The sequence below is a fragment of the Mya arenaria genome, chromosome 12 (assembly GCF_026914265.1).
Source record: "Mya arenaria isolate MELC-2E11 chromosome 12, ASM2691426v1".
NCBI classification, from domain to species: Eukaryota; Metazoa; Mollusca; class Bivalvia; order Myida; family Myidae; genus Mya; species Mya arenaria.
In genome coordinates, this window is record NC_069133.1 from 39,171,895 (window position 1) to 39,188,074 (window position 16,180).

The 16,180-nt window shown below is 36.0% G+C and overlaps 1 protein-coding gene across 1 annotated transcript; it reads right to left on the reverse strand.

Annotated features, from left to right (window-relative positions):
• Positions 1-619: 619 nt before the first annotated feature.
• Positions 620-14,490, reverse strand: LOC128211883 (ras-related protein Rab-24-like). The gene is made up of 7 exons (XM_052916993.1): positions 13,929-14,490; positions 10,629-10,697; positions 9,045-9,191; positions 7,407-7,512; positions 5,983-6,033; positions 4,127-4,198; positions 620-2,526 (listed from the first exon to the last, which is right to left on the reverse strand). The coding sequence occupies exons 1-7, from the start codon at positions 14,295-14,297 to the stop codon at positions 2,441-2,443; spliced, it is 900 nt and encodes a 299-aa protein (XP_052772953.1). The 5' UTR covers positions 14,298-14,490; the 3' UTR covers positions 620-2,440.
• Positions 14,491-16,180: the final 1,690 nt, after the last annotated feature.

Below are 16,180 nucleotides of genomic sequence, written 5' to 3' on the forward strand. Positions count from 1 at the left end.
TCTGCACCACAATCAATTGATTTAAATTGAAGATACCGTCTTGGAATGGCATTTACATGTGGCTACACACGCCATCTGCATCACAATCAATGCACACTTTATCGATTTAAGTTGAGAATACCGTCTTGGAATGGCCTTTGCATGTGGCTACACACGCCATCTTCATCACAATCAATGCACACTTTATCAATATAAGCTGAGGATACAGCCTTGGAATGGTATCTGCATATGGCGACACACGCCATCTGCACCAAAATCAACGCACACTTTATTGATTTAAATTGAAGATACCGCCTTGGAATGGCATTTGCATGAGGCGACACACGCCATCTGCACCACAATCAATATACACTTTATTGATTAAATTGAAGATACCGGCTTAGAATGGTATTTGCATGTGGCTACACACGCCATCTGCACCACAATCAACGCACACTTTATCGGTAAAGCTGAAGATACCGCCTCGGAATGGCATTTGCATATGGCGACACACGCCATCTGCATTACAATCAATATACACTTTATCAATATAACCTGAGAATACCGTCTATCAATCGATATAATTGTCTTGTTGAGTTATTTCTGATTGTTGGCGTACATCTCATGCACGAAACTCGGATCAGATCAACGACTAACGTATATTTACCCTAAATACTAAGTTCACAATTCATATATACAGAAAAATATGCTTATTCAATATGATCGTCATAGTTCGGAATGTTCTTTCTTTCAACTGATTATTGTATCGGGTTCTTTGTCCTCAAGTCAGGGTGATACGTTATTAAAGATAACCATGATAACAGATACAAAAACAACAACATCAGAACAAGGCATTATGATAGCTTTTGCAAAACGACTTACTATTTACAGTGAAACTACTTAGGATTGATGAACCAAGATGATGATAATAAAGTGAGGAATCATAACAATTTGTCATATAATGATACCATAGTTGTTTTTATTCTTGGTCAACAATCATCTCATATTTCTCTACTGGTACTTCAGGAGTTCAGTTTTATACTGCACTAAATCTATCACAGATTAACGAGTATTTGCAACCGTCTTGAAGTGGATTTTAAAGGCAATTTCATTGTCTACGCGGCTAAGAAAACAGTTCCATCCAACAGGCGAAAATCTGTACATGAGCAGTAACTATAACAAATGTTATGGCTATGGCGATAAAAAATGGACAAAATGGCATTCCTGGCATTATATTTAGCTTGTGGTTTAGCTCGAAAAACATTATCAAGCATATTGAAATCGTACGCGAAACTTGGATACTTCATACCATGAAAATGTCGTATCCGAATAAGTTGGACGCTAAGTACAAATTTTACCAGTCACATTCAGTGATGGATGTGGATGCTTTACAAAACGCAATTAGAATAATAATTGGATGATATTAAACTGCTAAGTGCTATGAAGACCATATAGCATACGCATAAAACAATGTATTATGCAAGTTCGTTGTAATACTGAAATAAATACCATTATACTCTTTACTCGTTTTTCTATCATTTCCATAATTCTAGAGGACAAAGTTTCTATTTTTGTGCACTTGAAAGTAAAATACGCAACCCCAACGCCCTAACATAGACGGCAAAAACGTTTCTTTTAACAATGGAATCAGCACCTTTTCATACCCTGGACATCGCATCATATCTGAAAGTCTGTTTTATTCCATGTCAATCTGACTCACCAGAGAAACATTCCAGCGTACAATATCATCTAGCCAACCGTCCACTGCAGGGCTTTCAGTACTTTCAGTGCTTTGATTTACTTATTGAGGGAGATTTTTCAAATATTCAATATTCAAACAATCTACTGTGGATTAAAATCCAAACATATAGTAATAGACAGTCATGATCGCACACACATACACACAAACACCATTAGATAAAGATCAAACCTTATATGTAAAATAACATCTGCAACATAGCTTACATGTTCAGTAAGAACCAGCGTCTGAGAATGCAATCATAACACGTCAGTAAAGGTTTCTCAAGTATGATGATTTCCAAAGTGTTATATTTGATGAACGTTATATACACATGTATAATGCACCAGTCAATTGTAACCACGGCCCCCCCACGGTCCGGGGGTATACCGGGGATAGCCGGGGAAATGGGCCGTGTTTTTACCTTCCAGGTGGCCCCGCAGTGCCGGGTGACTGCGGTGGTTTTGTCTTCACGCCAAATATAGCGGGGAATTGGCATTATCTAGGGTCCCTTGGGTGCGGGGGCATTTGGCGTGGCTTTTACCATCAGTTTGTCCCCGCAGGGCGGATATTTTGCCCGGGCTTGGCTGGACCGAAAGTCAAAGTTCCCGCTATTCCCCGGACCTGGGGGGCGTGGTAACAAATGACTGGTGCATAAGTTTCAGTCTTTTCCTTTGATGTATGTCTTGGTATATCGTCCACTCTCACAAACAAACAATTATGTTAGTGACAGCACGTTGAATCTGCAGTCTTTTTCACTCTGGGGTCATCTCTCCAACTCTCCAACCGGAAAGATCCATTGCTAGTTGCTGGAAAATATAATTGTGATGTGTTTTATCACGGATGGTGGAGACAACTGAAGAAGAAGAAGAAGAAGAAGAAGAAGAAGAAGAAGAAGAAGAAGAAGAAGAAGAAGAAGAAGAAGAAGAAGAAGAAGAAGAAGAAGACGGAGAAGAAGAAGAAGAAGAAGAAGAAGAAGAAGAAGAAGAAGAAGAAGAAGAAGAAGAAGAAGAAGAAGAATAAGACGACGACGACGACGACGCCGAAGAAAAAGAACAAGAAGGAGAAGAAGTATGACATACCCCCTTTTTTAGCCTGAACTGAAATTTTACATTCACACTTAAAAGTAACCTTTGGCGCTGGTAGGAATGTAAGACTGTAAATGAATCCGTTGCAATTAAGAGTCTACGCATAAGTATCACGTAATTTTGGATCGAACTCCGTATAATATAAAGATTAAAAAGTGTTGTTTTATTCGGTGTAATTCGGTAACGTTCGTGCGAAAAGTCCATATACTGCAGAGAGACCGAAGAGGAAGGGAACATTATTGCATGTTACACATATATAACCGAAATACGTGCCAATATATTCCATAAAAAAAAACGTTTTTAGCAGTTCATTTCACGTGAAAATGAGTTTAGAGATGAGACTGAACTGAACGTTTGGCTCATGAAATGTACTTTTTTTTAATAACAAGACAACGTATTCTTTAAAGGGACATTCTTATTCAAAATCAATGCATACACATGTATCTTTCTAAATAATGCCTTTATGGAAAGTATTAATTACTGATAACAAGATTGTAACGGTGTATTTAACAGCTGAAAATTCAAACATATCTATTGATTGGTGGGTGCTAAAAGATTTACAGTGATCTTCTATCGTCTCATAAGGTAGAAATACCGTGTTTTTGCCCCTTTCTTTCTAATTAAACTCGGTATCCTTCATAAGAACCAGTGTTTCCGACATTCATTTACCTTTTTAGCATATTAAAACAATTGTGGTTAATCTTATTTGGGAGTAAGAGTGCATCTTTAAATAAAGTGGGGATGACAGAAAAAAACATTTACATGCGAAAACTATATAAAATTAATTTTCTAAGTCTGCAATCTTCTAGTATTTTTCGACTGTGAGGAAAAAAGCATCGTTTTTTATATGCTTTCCTGTGATTTATAGAGCTTAATCAGTGAAATAAAAATGATATTTTCCTATTTCAAACAGTGTACTATTTTCATATATATATTATTTGATATTTTTTCGCCTTTTAGAAATGTAAGCCCGCTCTCACTTCCAAATCAAGCGTGAGCTGCTAGAAGTAGAGCACGCACAGTGCTGGGACACAATTCACAATTTCAACGACGTTATTTTCGAAATGATTTTACGTTCGCATTCAAATTGTGTGTGCTGAAAAGAACTACAATTAACCCTTATGTAACATCCTTTTTAGGCATACATTAAACTGTCTACAGAAAAATCTTCGTTTCTGTGTAAGATCGCAATATATTTCACGTCGTGAACACCAAAAGAAAATATTTCACTCGTGGCTGCAAGTAAATATAAGCTTTTGGTGCTTACTTGGTGAAGAAAAGAAACTATATACTTTATTGCGGAAAACACCTCGGAACTTACATGGTCGAGGTCCTGCGGGTAGAATGCTGTTCGCAACCGAATAGTCGCGCGCAATTTTCCTGAACAAGGTCTCTGGAATGCAAAATTTAGCAGTCAACTTAAATATTAAGAGAAACGAAAATTATTGAATAGTTAATTGAATATAAACAATCGGTTAGGTTAAAAACAGTAAGAGAACATTCTATGTAATAGTTAGATGACTTGAAGTAATATTTTAATGATAAAAAATGGACGGAGTGAGCGTAGCGAACAAGCCCATCTTCATCTTTAAAATATTACTTTAGGTTGTCTAACTGTCTTAGAATATACCCTCATTGGCTGACACATTGTAAACGCAAAATATGACGTAGAGAGTTTGAATCGGATGAATGGCAGTAGGCAGACTTTCATACACCCGCAAAAGTTAAAAATTCTTAGTGATAAGTGGTATTTAATAAATGCCTATCTGCAATTGCATTGACTGAGAATGTAGGTAGAATCCTATAGACAAGTATTAGAGAGAAACAAAACAATGTTAGGCCAATATAATTAAATTGCTAGATGTTCATCCATTTTTTAAATGGGGGCGAGGGGGGCATTTATTTATTTATTTGATGACTGTGTCACCGTTTTATAGTGGTTCATGATCCTTCTTCTTACATAAGGGACCATACACATGTCTTTCTAGACGAACCACGAACACGATCGTAACAATTCTCCTATTGACATGTGAAGGTTATACGTATGCCGTTCCCAGACAGTACCGGACCGATGCACAAATACAGACCCAAATTCAACATTTATATTTGAGTCAATAAAATTTAAGGGGCTGCGGAAAAAAATAGGGGGCGGGTGGGGATGAAAATCTATCAATTAATTTACAGTCGCCTTACGGTTTAAATAAATATATGTAAATATATGATGTCTGCGATCATGGTCGCGTAATATGTTTTCTAAAGAACGTACTTTTAGTACAAAAGCGTTCTCACTATATAGATCATGTCAAAGGTAGGCGTCAAAGCAAATTATTATTTAGATATTTTTGCCTCTCTCGTCTAGCACCTGTGCACACCTCAGACTATCACTTATTCTGTAACAAAAGGTACGTTAAAAGTTGAAAAGAAGTACAGAAAATAAGTTCATTTGTAAATACAGTAAAAACTCGCTATGTTGAAGCTGTTGGGACCTCAGGGAAAACTTTGAGAGGAACAACATTCGAGTTAACGGACGTACCACACAAACCTTACTTTATCAAAAATATTCGAAAAGAGTTCAACAAAACCGGAACATCGGGATAACATAGTTCGTCAGAGAGAATTTCGACTGTAGTAATAATTTCGTTTGAGATCACATCCTCATTTAACGCTCTGCAATACGATTACATTTACATGTTCGTTTTATGAAATAAAACATTGCATTAAAGGGACTCGCTCATGTTTTGAAAATGCACTTTTTATGATGCTATAAAGTGTGGCAAATCATTAGGATTGTTTTAACGCCTTAGTAACGCTTTTCATCAAAAGTCGCAATGGTTTATTTGTCCCCACTCCCAATAAAGAGTTTTAGTGGGCGAGAGGATTTGATTGAATTTATCAGTGTTGGTTCGATCCCCGCTAAAACCATTTTTTTTATACTTTAATTGTATTTTTTCTGTATCAAAGAATAAAATACTTATAATAGCATGAGTGAGTCCATTAAGGGTCATACGAAGGTTCATAATCTATATGGACCGAATTTAATCCATTTTTATTGGATTGATATCATTTTATAATTTATCTTATTGTTATTTTTGCTTTTGCAAATGTACAGACATACTTTATGTTTTTGCTAATGAACAAATGTGAGCTTCAATAATAGCATATACTTTGAAAACTTACCAATATTTTCTCCAGTTTTGCTTGATGTTTGAAAAATATCTGCTTGCACGTCTGAAATTTAATTAAAGTAATGAACACATCACTTTAGATTTAATCACGTAACATCAAGTCATTTCTAATAACTGACGTATATTGCTTCATTTTACAGGGACAAATATAGCAAAGTGTATGTAAGAGTTAATTTTTAGCGACCTGGGCTGGTATTCAATTTTCAACTTAAGTTATTTTATGGTCATACATCATTGACTTTTATTCATCCTATTGGTCATTCTTAATAACAAGTAATCCGATTAGCTACATCGTTCTTATATCCACTTAAAACCAATATTGAATACCAGCCCTGTAGAAAATAGAGTGGGCGTACCCCAACTCCAGCCCCAGGTAGCCAGCTATATTCTCTGTAAAATTTTAAAAATTGGACTCTAATTTATTTGGTGTTTTGGTGTATTCGCCAGAATCGAACTACATTAAATCACCAGCCCGATAATGAAAAAAAACTCGATTGTCATTGGCCGGCACAAAAATGCAAACACCAAAAAGTTTTGCTCATTCTTGAAAGCATTTTCGCAAAATGAAATGAAGAAAGTTTTCTGCATTTTAAGTTTTAATTTCAATTATGTGTAACTTCGATGTCACCAGCCTTTTACTAAGTGTTTAAAGCAAACAAGGGTTTCGGTTCGAATTATGTAATTTAAACGGTCTGTATATTAACTGTATATTTAGAACAACTTTAGTTATGGCCTTTAATAAATTGCAATACAATAGCAAAAACGTTCACAAAAATAAAATGCATGTCAGTTTCATTGAAAAACAACCAATGGAAACAACATGATAACATTTCTGAGCAAACTGTCTCGACAGAGTTTGACAATCAGTTAATTCGGTATATATTACATAAATATATATAATAATTATTAAATATTATTTTCAAAATAATTATAATTTCAGTGTCTGTTCAATAATGAGCGGGAAATTTGGAATTACAATTTTGCCTACAAATAATAAAATAAGATATAAAACTTCTTTTTAAGAAAAATTGGGAAATTTCACATGCGGGAACAAACATATACATGTATTATAACATTGGGAATTTCGCCGAAATTTTGGCCCCAAACTGGTAAACCATTGATAATTTACAATATGTTATCGTTCATATTAAACAGCTTAAAAGAGGGGATGTTAAAGCTTCAAATCCCTCCCCTTTAAGTCGTCATGATTTTCTGTTGTGCATATATTATATAACAGGATTATTTTGCATGTATAATCGACACGTTCAATCATTTAAATTATGCTCACAATTTGTAAATCTGGAAAACGTATAATTAAAATCGAAGGAAAACAATGTTCAACAAAATAGTCTACGGATATATTTCTGGTTAAATATGTCTTTTAGATAAATCGTCACATGATGAGATCCAACTCACCATCTGCTTCTGCAAACGCCCTGACACGTGCTAATGGTACTGCACGGGGAAAGTTGCCCGAGTCAATCAGATCTTTCTTCGTACCACACAAGTATAATTTGCACTCCTGCAATAGTGTAATCACACTTCAGAACGTAACAATGCGTCGGGTATTATAGAAATTTAGCAAAACGAGTAACGCAAGGGAAAAATAATTCTTGTAACAATTAACTTTCCTTGCACCTGAATACGAAAATTGGAGGCCTTAGGTTAAACTATTAAGTCAATGAATATCTGTTTTACTGGCAGTTAGTCCAATCTTAATATTCATACATAGGCAAAAGCCTCAGTTTGAGATATGGAATTTACATTTTATCATGGAATTAAACTACGCAACATTTTTAGCTCAGTGGCAAAAAAATATGATGACTGTGTTCAGTTGAATTGAAGATTCACAAGGTCAAGGTTTAAGGTCTCACAAACACGTAACGAAAGCCACGCCTCTAAATGTCAGGGTTCAAGGTTTCGCAAACACTTAAAAAAGCACGCGGCTCAATGTGAAGTTTCATGGTGTCACAAACACGTAACGAAAGCCACGCGTCTCAATGTCAGGGTTCGAGGTTTCACAAACACATAACGAAAGCGACACGGCTCAATGTTAAGTTTCTTGGTATCACAAACACTTAACGAATTCAAAGCGTCTTAAGGTCGAGGTTCAAGGTCTCACAAACACTTAAAAAGGCACGTGTCTCAAGGTGAAGGTTCAAGGTCTCCAAGACACTTTACGAAAGCCACACAACGTCAAATATTTAAAATACCACAAACTCAGATAATATGGACATTTATATCGTTAAATATCAATACATTTTTAGAATAACCATTTATATATAGTATGGTGAAGAATGAGCTGATTTATCAGAATATTGTTAAAAACGTTGTTAATCATCGTTGTAAATTTTCAAATCTTTTCTGCTCTTAAAATTTTACTGTCACACAATGATCTGCTGTATTTTTAACAAGATTTTGGACAACTCTTGAACTGTTTCAGTTTTACTTATCTAATTTTAAATAGTTGAGCATATCATAAAGTATTTCGTGTTTAAAAGTTAACAACAAAGTTCTGAGGAACTGGTCAAACGAAAAAAAAACGCCTCGGAGAATACGCAAATTTTCGTCTGTGTTTTCCATCATTATTTGACAACTACTTTAGTCAGAGTTAAGTGCTTGCGTTACGTGTGTACCAGTTCCATATCAATATTTAATACGTTACTTCTAGTTATGGCTAACGTCATTGTTTTTGCACGCCGACGAAGCTAATAAAACCAAGACCACTCAATGAGACAAAATCCAAAATAAGCTTATAACTGTCAGCTCGAAATTGTGGATATAAGGATGAGTATTATACAAATTGATTATTTCGTAATCACCCTTAACAAAAACTGTCCCCTTCAGGAAAGCAGTCAAATTGTATTGAATAAAAGAAATGCTGTTTTTTTTTCTTATTCGGACTTAAAATTCGGAGTTTACCGACTCTTTTCGGAAGATGTGCGAAAAATGCCGAGGTCGGGCGGAATTAGTCCGAAATTCAGGATCTAATACTATGTTACTTAAATTGATTCTTTAGAAATAATTAATAAAAACTTTCTAATGAAAAATTACCGGAACCATAGCAGTCATTTCTGACACCCATTTTTGTGCTCCGTTGAACGATTCTACACAGGTAAGGTCATAACAAATCACTGCTGCGCATGCGCCACGGTAGTAGTTCCGGGTCACTGAAGCGAAACGCTCACTTCCGGCAGTGTCCTAAAATCAAAATTTAGTACGTAGCGTAGGGATTTTTGATCATTTTGGAACAATTGTGTATGATATATTTCATCAAACAATCCTCAAAGCTGCACTCTCACAGATTTACCATTATGACAACTTTTTTTTATTTTTTGTCTCGGAAAGAGCAAATTTTTGCGTAAATATCTTCAAACCAATGATATAAGATTGCTGACAATAGATCAGATCGTAGAGTTTCATAATTCCGTTCAAAAATTAATGTTTTATGGCTTAAACTATTACGTACTACTAATTACCTTAATTTGAGTTTTAAAAATGACCGATTTTGATCAGACTTTGTTCTAATATTGTTTGGTGTTCGCACATAATTGTGGGCCAATGCCACTCGAGGGGTTACCCTATCGCTGAGCTCGCTCCATTTTCTGTAGATAGCCGAAACGAACACTAATATTTGCATAAATTATCTTTCTCATGCGAGCATTTTCATCCAGTTGTAACAATGTATACCACGTGATAAATTGCGTCATATATGCTACGTCGGAAGGCAGAAATTTGCTTTGAATGAAGACTTTAGGCAAAGATAACTTCACTATTTCTTCACCATTTTAAATGAAGCATAGCGCAGTCTACGCCGCTTACGTAGCTCCACCTTCGGTCTTATACCAGAAATTGATGGAGAGTTAAGTTTCTTTAAATTCTTAGACAAACTTTTTCACAATACGGCCGTCTGACGGAGCACTGTCAAAACATTATTTTGGAAACAGGTTTGTCGAAGTGTTTGATGAAACTAATCACGTGGTATACACACACTGTGTAAGAGTGCTTTCATATTTTCAAATCCTAACTGTTATTTTTTAATTGCTTATTACACTATATAAACTACGAAATGCCGTTAGGGCCACCGCCTGTGAATGTGTTAATCTGAAACGCGATACTCCAGTGTACGATGATGAAAACAAAAAATCACAAAACTACGATAACGAAAACGCGACCGATATATATATATAATCAGGTTTTACCCTTTTCACTATTTATTATTATTTAATAATGTTTAAGCTTCTATAATGAAAAATTACCTACATATAATGAGTTTTTACCTTTATATTATGACGTTTTATCTTTATGTTACGATATTTTGCTTTACAAAATAAACTTTTGTCACATATAAAGAAGCAATACCTGAAGAGAAATTAAGTCTATGTGCATACAGTCAAAACTCGTTATGTCGAAGTCGTTGGAACCCCGGGCAATACTTCGAGATAACGACCATTCGATATAAACGAAATACAAAACATGTCTTACTCTACTAAAATATTAAAATAACAAATGGACATAACCGGATCATCAAAATAACAGAGTTCGATATAGCGAGTTTCGACTGTATAATAAAATTTGAATGTATAAGACAGCTATGGCTTTCCATATTTTAGTTAATGAAGATACCATTCCACTCACCCAACAGCCAAGGTTAACTGTTACATCATCAAACGTTTCGGTCATGGGCAAAAACGCAGCACCGACAGTCTGCAAAACAATACAACACACAGCCTTAATTCTTGACTGAATAAGGGCCATTACTCTAAACGTAACCAAGCAAGACTAACGAGACATGCAGCATCTAGTCTTTGTATTATAGTATACATGTGCCGCTTAACGATGTTATGTGTAGATAAGAACTAGCCGTCATGTAAGATCAGAGCGTCGTGCTAGTTTTCTGGCGGTCTTGGGTTCGAGCCCCAAACTGGGTGAACTTTTCCTCCCAGGTTTACTTTACTGGTGTCAGAAGTAAAATGCATGAGTGCCTGGATCGGTCTGAAAGGTTAATGAGGGGTAAGAGCCAGCCGCCCGGTTAGCTTAGTTGGCTAGAGACCCGTGACGTCATTAAGCAGTGACGTTGACGTCAATTCCTTTCAATGATTGTTTTTAATTTACTGATGAATGCATAAAACCGAGATGTAATAGAAATAAACGTTTTTTAAAAAAAAAAAAATTACGTGTTTGTGTGAGTTTGTTTCATCTATTATTTATATATTTACTATGTTTATGAAATCAACACGCTAAGAACTACGACCACGTCGATAACAATGGTGGCAATAAGACTATTACAGTAACTACCTTTTTCTTCGAAAACTGACAGACAAGCTATTAAATATAACAATCACAAGAGCATTTTGTTTTGTAAATTATTTCAATTTTACTGACAGTGTAGGGGAGAAAATTAAGATATAGCTAGGATAAATACATCTTCAGAATTACACCGCTTGCGTAGGTTAGAAAAGAATGTGTATTTATAGCCTTATAAAAACCGCCAATCTCCAGAGTTTTCAAATCCAATAAGTATATAGTGCTTAAATGGAGTCCATGAGTTAATTAGTACATGCATATTTATTCATGATCAGTACTTGTACGGATATTGTATGCGTCTTTTTAGTTTGAAATATTTCAGACAACAGCCCAGGACACCGCTAGAAAGACCATCCTCAGCACCCCAGCGTATCATAACCTATATGAAAAAATATAGGGAATGATACGCTGGGTTGCTGAGGATGTAGAAAGACTGACCCTTTACAAATATATGGCAACACCACTCTTAAAATGCCGGCGATGGGCCTTGTGTAAGGTGCATTTTTACCCATACGGGTGACTAAAACAGACCAGTTGGTACCGAAAAGGGGAAGACTTTTCCAAAACGGTAGTTTATACGCCAACGAAATAATTCAAATAATAAGTCAAAATGCTGAGGAGGCCGCGATGAACTGAATATTAGTGGTTCCGCACCGCCGACATTTCGTAAAGTTGAAAAACTCGGCCCTCTTTAGAGCCATATCGATGAACTTTGACGGGGGTACATCGGTTGAAGACAAGGATTGGTTAGGGGTGGAGGTATGGTGAGTGTTTGTAGAGATTGAAAGGTCTGTCCGCGCCTCATGGCTGCATTATTGCTTTATTTTGGTCGCATCAACCGTGCAGTATTACAACGAATTTACTTTGGTTAATTTACACTCAACATTGAATGCAAAGGGATGAAACAAGGAAGAATGACAGCTAAACGGATCACGTGAGGGACGGGAAGATAGAGGAGTCAGCACTGGTTTAAAAACAATCGGAACTCCTCGGCCATTTTCCTAAAAAACGACCACGGATGTATAAATTATTGACGGTTTACAAGGTCAGAATTCTTTAAAATGTAACTACGCTGCAAGTAGATCGCGTGGTAATTTTAATTTAGCAGTTACACTTAATGACTTTACTCCTGGGAATCCTAATTATTTAGGTGCCCAACAAAACTTCTTAAAGGGGCTAGACACCAGAGAGTCTAAATGTCAGCAAATTTTATAGTATCTCAAAACAAGCCTAGATTTGTCAATGCTAGCTAGAAGGAGGCTGATGATACGCCACATTAAATGATTAAAATAATAAACGCAGCAATCATGTTGCTGTCTCATCTATGTTTCTCTGTTTAAAATACCGCATAATGGTTTCCGAGTTTTAATCATATCTGATTATGAGTACAGATAAAATAAAAACGCTATTTTCAAACTTACTGGGATCTATGTTGTAGACAACCGTAGTAAATTTCGAATGCGCAAAACTTTCGAAAGATGCATGTGACGTATTCGATGTGATACACCAGTAAGAAAGACTCAATGCGTTGTACACAATGACGTTTTTGACAATTCTCTTTTACTCTTGCATTTGTAACATCTGGTGTCTAGTGCCTTTAACTGACTGGTTAAATTTAATTGAACGTCTACATAACACAAAACCCGACTGAAATATTTACTGAATCGGACCACTGGTGACTGTTTCAATAAAGATCCTTGTCGAATTTAGTCGTAAATTGAAATTATCTTAATGTCATACTTTCCTTGTTTTTTTTGTTACATAATTGTTGTCAATTGAGATTTAGCCAGTATTGTAATTGAACAAATATTGAATCAAATACAATCGAATCCTGTTGGCTCGAACTCACAGGGACCGCCTTAAATACCTCGAGCCTCGGAAAATTCGAGCCAAGCAGGAATGTTTACATTTAATATGAAGAAAATGGATTTTTACATCTAGTTCAAGCCAATGAAATATTCGAGCCAAGCGAGTTCGAGCCAACGGGGTTCGACTGTATTGAGGAAATAAAAACAATTAAAGTTTGCTATTTGTGATGTTTATACAGATTTAAGATAATTGAAATTGTAACTAAAATCCTTTACTAAAACGGACCCCTTGTAATATAGATAAAACACTTAAGCATTTATGAAATACTTAATTTCCAATGACATACTTGAAACTGTATACATTTATGTAAAAAACGCTTAAACGTTTCTTCGAATTTGACTATGAAGGTTTTGAAAAATCGATTTAAGTTAGGAAGTTACTTAAGATGCTTTATAAATACTGGCCCGATATTCATAAAAAATCTTAACTCATTTCATATCTTAAGTCAGTTTCATAAGTTAAGTATATCACTGATCATACGATATAATAACTTAATATTATCTATTATACTTTATCTTCATTGATTTTATAATATATATATATATATATATATATATATATATATATATATATATATATATATATATATATATATATATATATATATATATATATATATATATATGCTTTATAAAACGAACAATCTTATACATTTCTTTTAATGTGACTATGAAAATGTTAAGAAATTACTTATAATAAGATGTTTTATGAATACCAGGCCAGTTGGAAAATATGCTTAAATTAATCTTAATCTATTCTTACCATTTGAGACAATTCACAGAAAGTTTTGTCCTTGTATCTCCTGAGTAAACATGTTTTCCCTGTGTTCGCGTTTCCTAGCAACACTACCTTACAATCCACGCATGTCATTTCGCCCACGTTTTGGTATTCCAATTTTTTTGTACTTGTTGTTGTCGTTAATGTTGGCGTTGTTGTTATTTTTGTTTTTGTTTTTGTTGGTGGTGGTAGTGATGGTGTTGTTGTTGTTGTTGGTGGTGGTGGTGATGGTGTTGTAGTTGTTGTTGGTTGTGGTGGTGATGGTGTTGTTGTTGTTGCTGTTGCTGTTGTTGTTGTTGTTGTTGTTGTTGTTTCAAAAATAAAAATATGAGGTATCACATTGTATACACACATATATGTTTGCAAAATATATTGAAAACATCCCTATATTTAAATGTTTTACAAACGTTTTTACTTCACGTTCTAGCTCAATAAATCAATTAAAATTATATCGCTCGAATTCCATACACTAATGATCTAAATACTGTATTCTGAATAATCATATTTAATTTCGAAGAAGATGATTTGCTTTAATTGCGATGAATCATTTTTGTCAATTGCCGTGACTTTATCTGGCTTGTTGACCAAATTTGAGTAAGGCCACATCAAATAGACGAAATGTTGAGTGTCGTCTGCAGAAAAAAATGTTTCTAACTAATTAACTGACTGACTGACTGACTAACTGACTGACTGACTGCCTGACTGCCTGACTGCCTGACTGACTGACTGACTGACCGACTGACCGACTGACCGACTCACTCACTCACTCACTCACTCACTCACTCACTCACTCACTCACTCACTCACTCACTCACTCACTCACTCACTCACTCACTCACTCACTCACTAACTCACTCACTCACTCACTCACTCACTCACTCACTCACTCACTCACTCACTCACTCACTCACTCACTCACTCACTCACTCACTCACTCACTCACTCACTCACTCACTCACTCACTCACTCACTCACTCACTCACTCACTCACTCACTCACTCACTCACTCACTCACTCACTCACTCACTCACTCACTCACTCACTCACTCACCCACTAACCCACTCACTCACTCACTCACTCACTCACTCACTCACTCACTCACTCACTCACTCACTCACTCACTCACTCACTCACTCACTCACTCACTCACTCACTCACTCACTCACTCACTCACTCACTCACTCACTCACTCACTCACTCACTCACTCACTCACTCACTCACTCACTCACTCACTCACTCACTCACTCACTCACTCACTCACTCACTCACTCACTCACTCACTCACTCACTCACTCACTCACTCACTCACTCACTCACTCACTCACTCACTCACTCACTCACTCACTCACTCACTCACTCACTCACTCACTCACTCACTCACTCACTCACTCACTCACTCACTCACTCACTCACTCACTCACTCACTCACTCACTCACTCACTCACTCACTCACTCACTCACTCACTCACTCACTCACTCACTCACTCACTCAACTCACTCACTCACTCACTCACTCACTCACTCACTCACTCACTCACTCACTCACTCACTCACTCACTCACTCACTCACTCACTCACTCACTCACTCACTCACTCACTCACTCACTCACTCACTCACTCACTCACTCACTCACTCACTCACTCACTCACTCACTCACTCACTCACTCACTCACTCACTCACTCACTCACTAACTAACTAACTAACTAGTTTTATACAGCAGGGAGTCGACAGGTAGTTTTCGGGCCTCTTTAAATAATAACTGAATAATGCATTTTAATTAAGAAACTGGCGAAGTATTATATACTTAATCACAAAAAATTGCGTTAGGCGTTCATGATCTTGCAGGTGGTTTAGTGGTGTCTTTGAAACAAAATAGAGAATCTATTTTGCATGGCCTAACTGAATGAGGAACATCCGCATGTTAAGTGGGGTTATTTTGTGCATACACTATCTAGTTTAAACAATATTTATTTTATTGTGTACTAGCCGGAAACGTTTCTACAGGAAAGCTCACATTAATTAGTTTAGAATGGTTTGACCAATCTTTAACAGAAAAAACGTTGTTTTTGCTGTCTGATGTAGACGGCGTTTGATTTGTATTTGAAGAAAAAAAACAAGACACAACCGGTCTAATACTGCCACATATCGTCGGCTATAGTTTATTTATTACAAATTAAAGAGACTAGACTCTAGATGATACTATGAAAGGGACAAAAATGAAAATTGTCACAAA

What these genes read in the sequence shown, in the direction of transcription:
- LOC128211883 (XM_052916993.1), bottom strand. Translation starts at nt 14,297, where the DNA reads ATGTGTGTATACAATGTGATACCTCATATTTTTATTTTTGAAACAACA. An exon ending in AAATGACTGCTATGGTTCCG is followed by an intron (nt 7,513 to 9,044) that starts GTAATTTTTCAT and finishes ACACTATTGCAG; the next exon opens with GAGTGCAAATTATACTTGTG. An exon ending in GGCGTTTGCAGAAGCAGATG is followed by an intron (nt 6,034 to 7,406) that starts GTGAGTTGGATC and finishes ATTAAATTTCAG; the next exon opens with ACGTGCAAGCAGATATTTTT.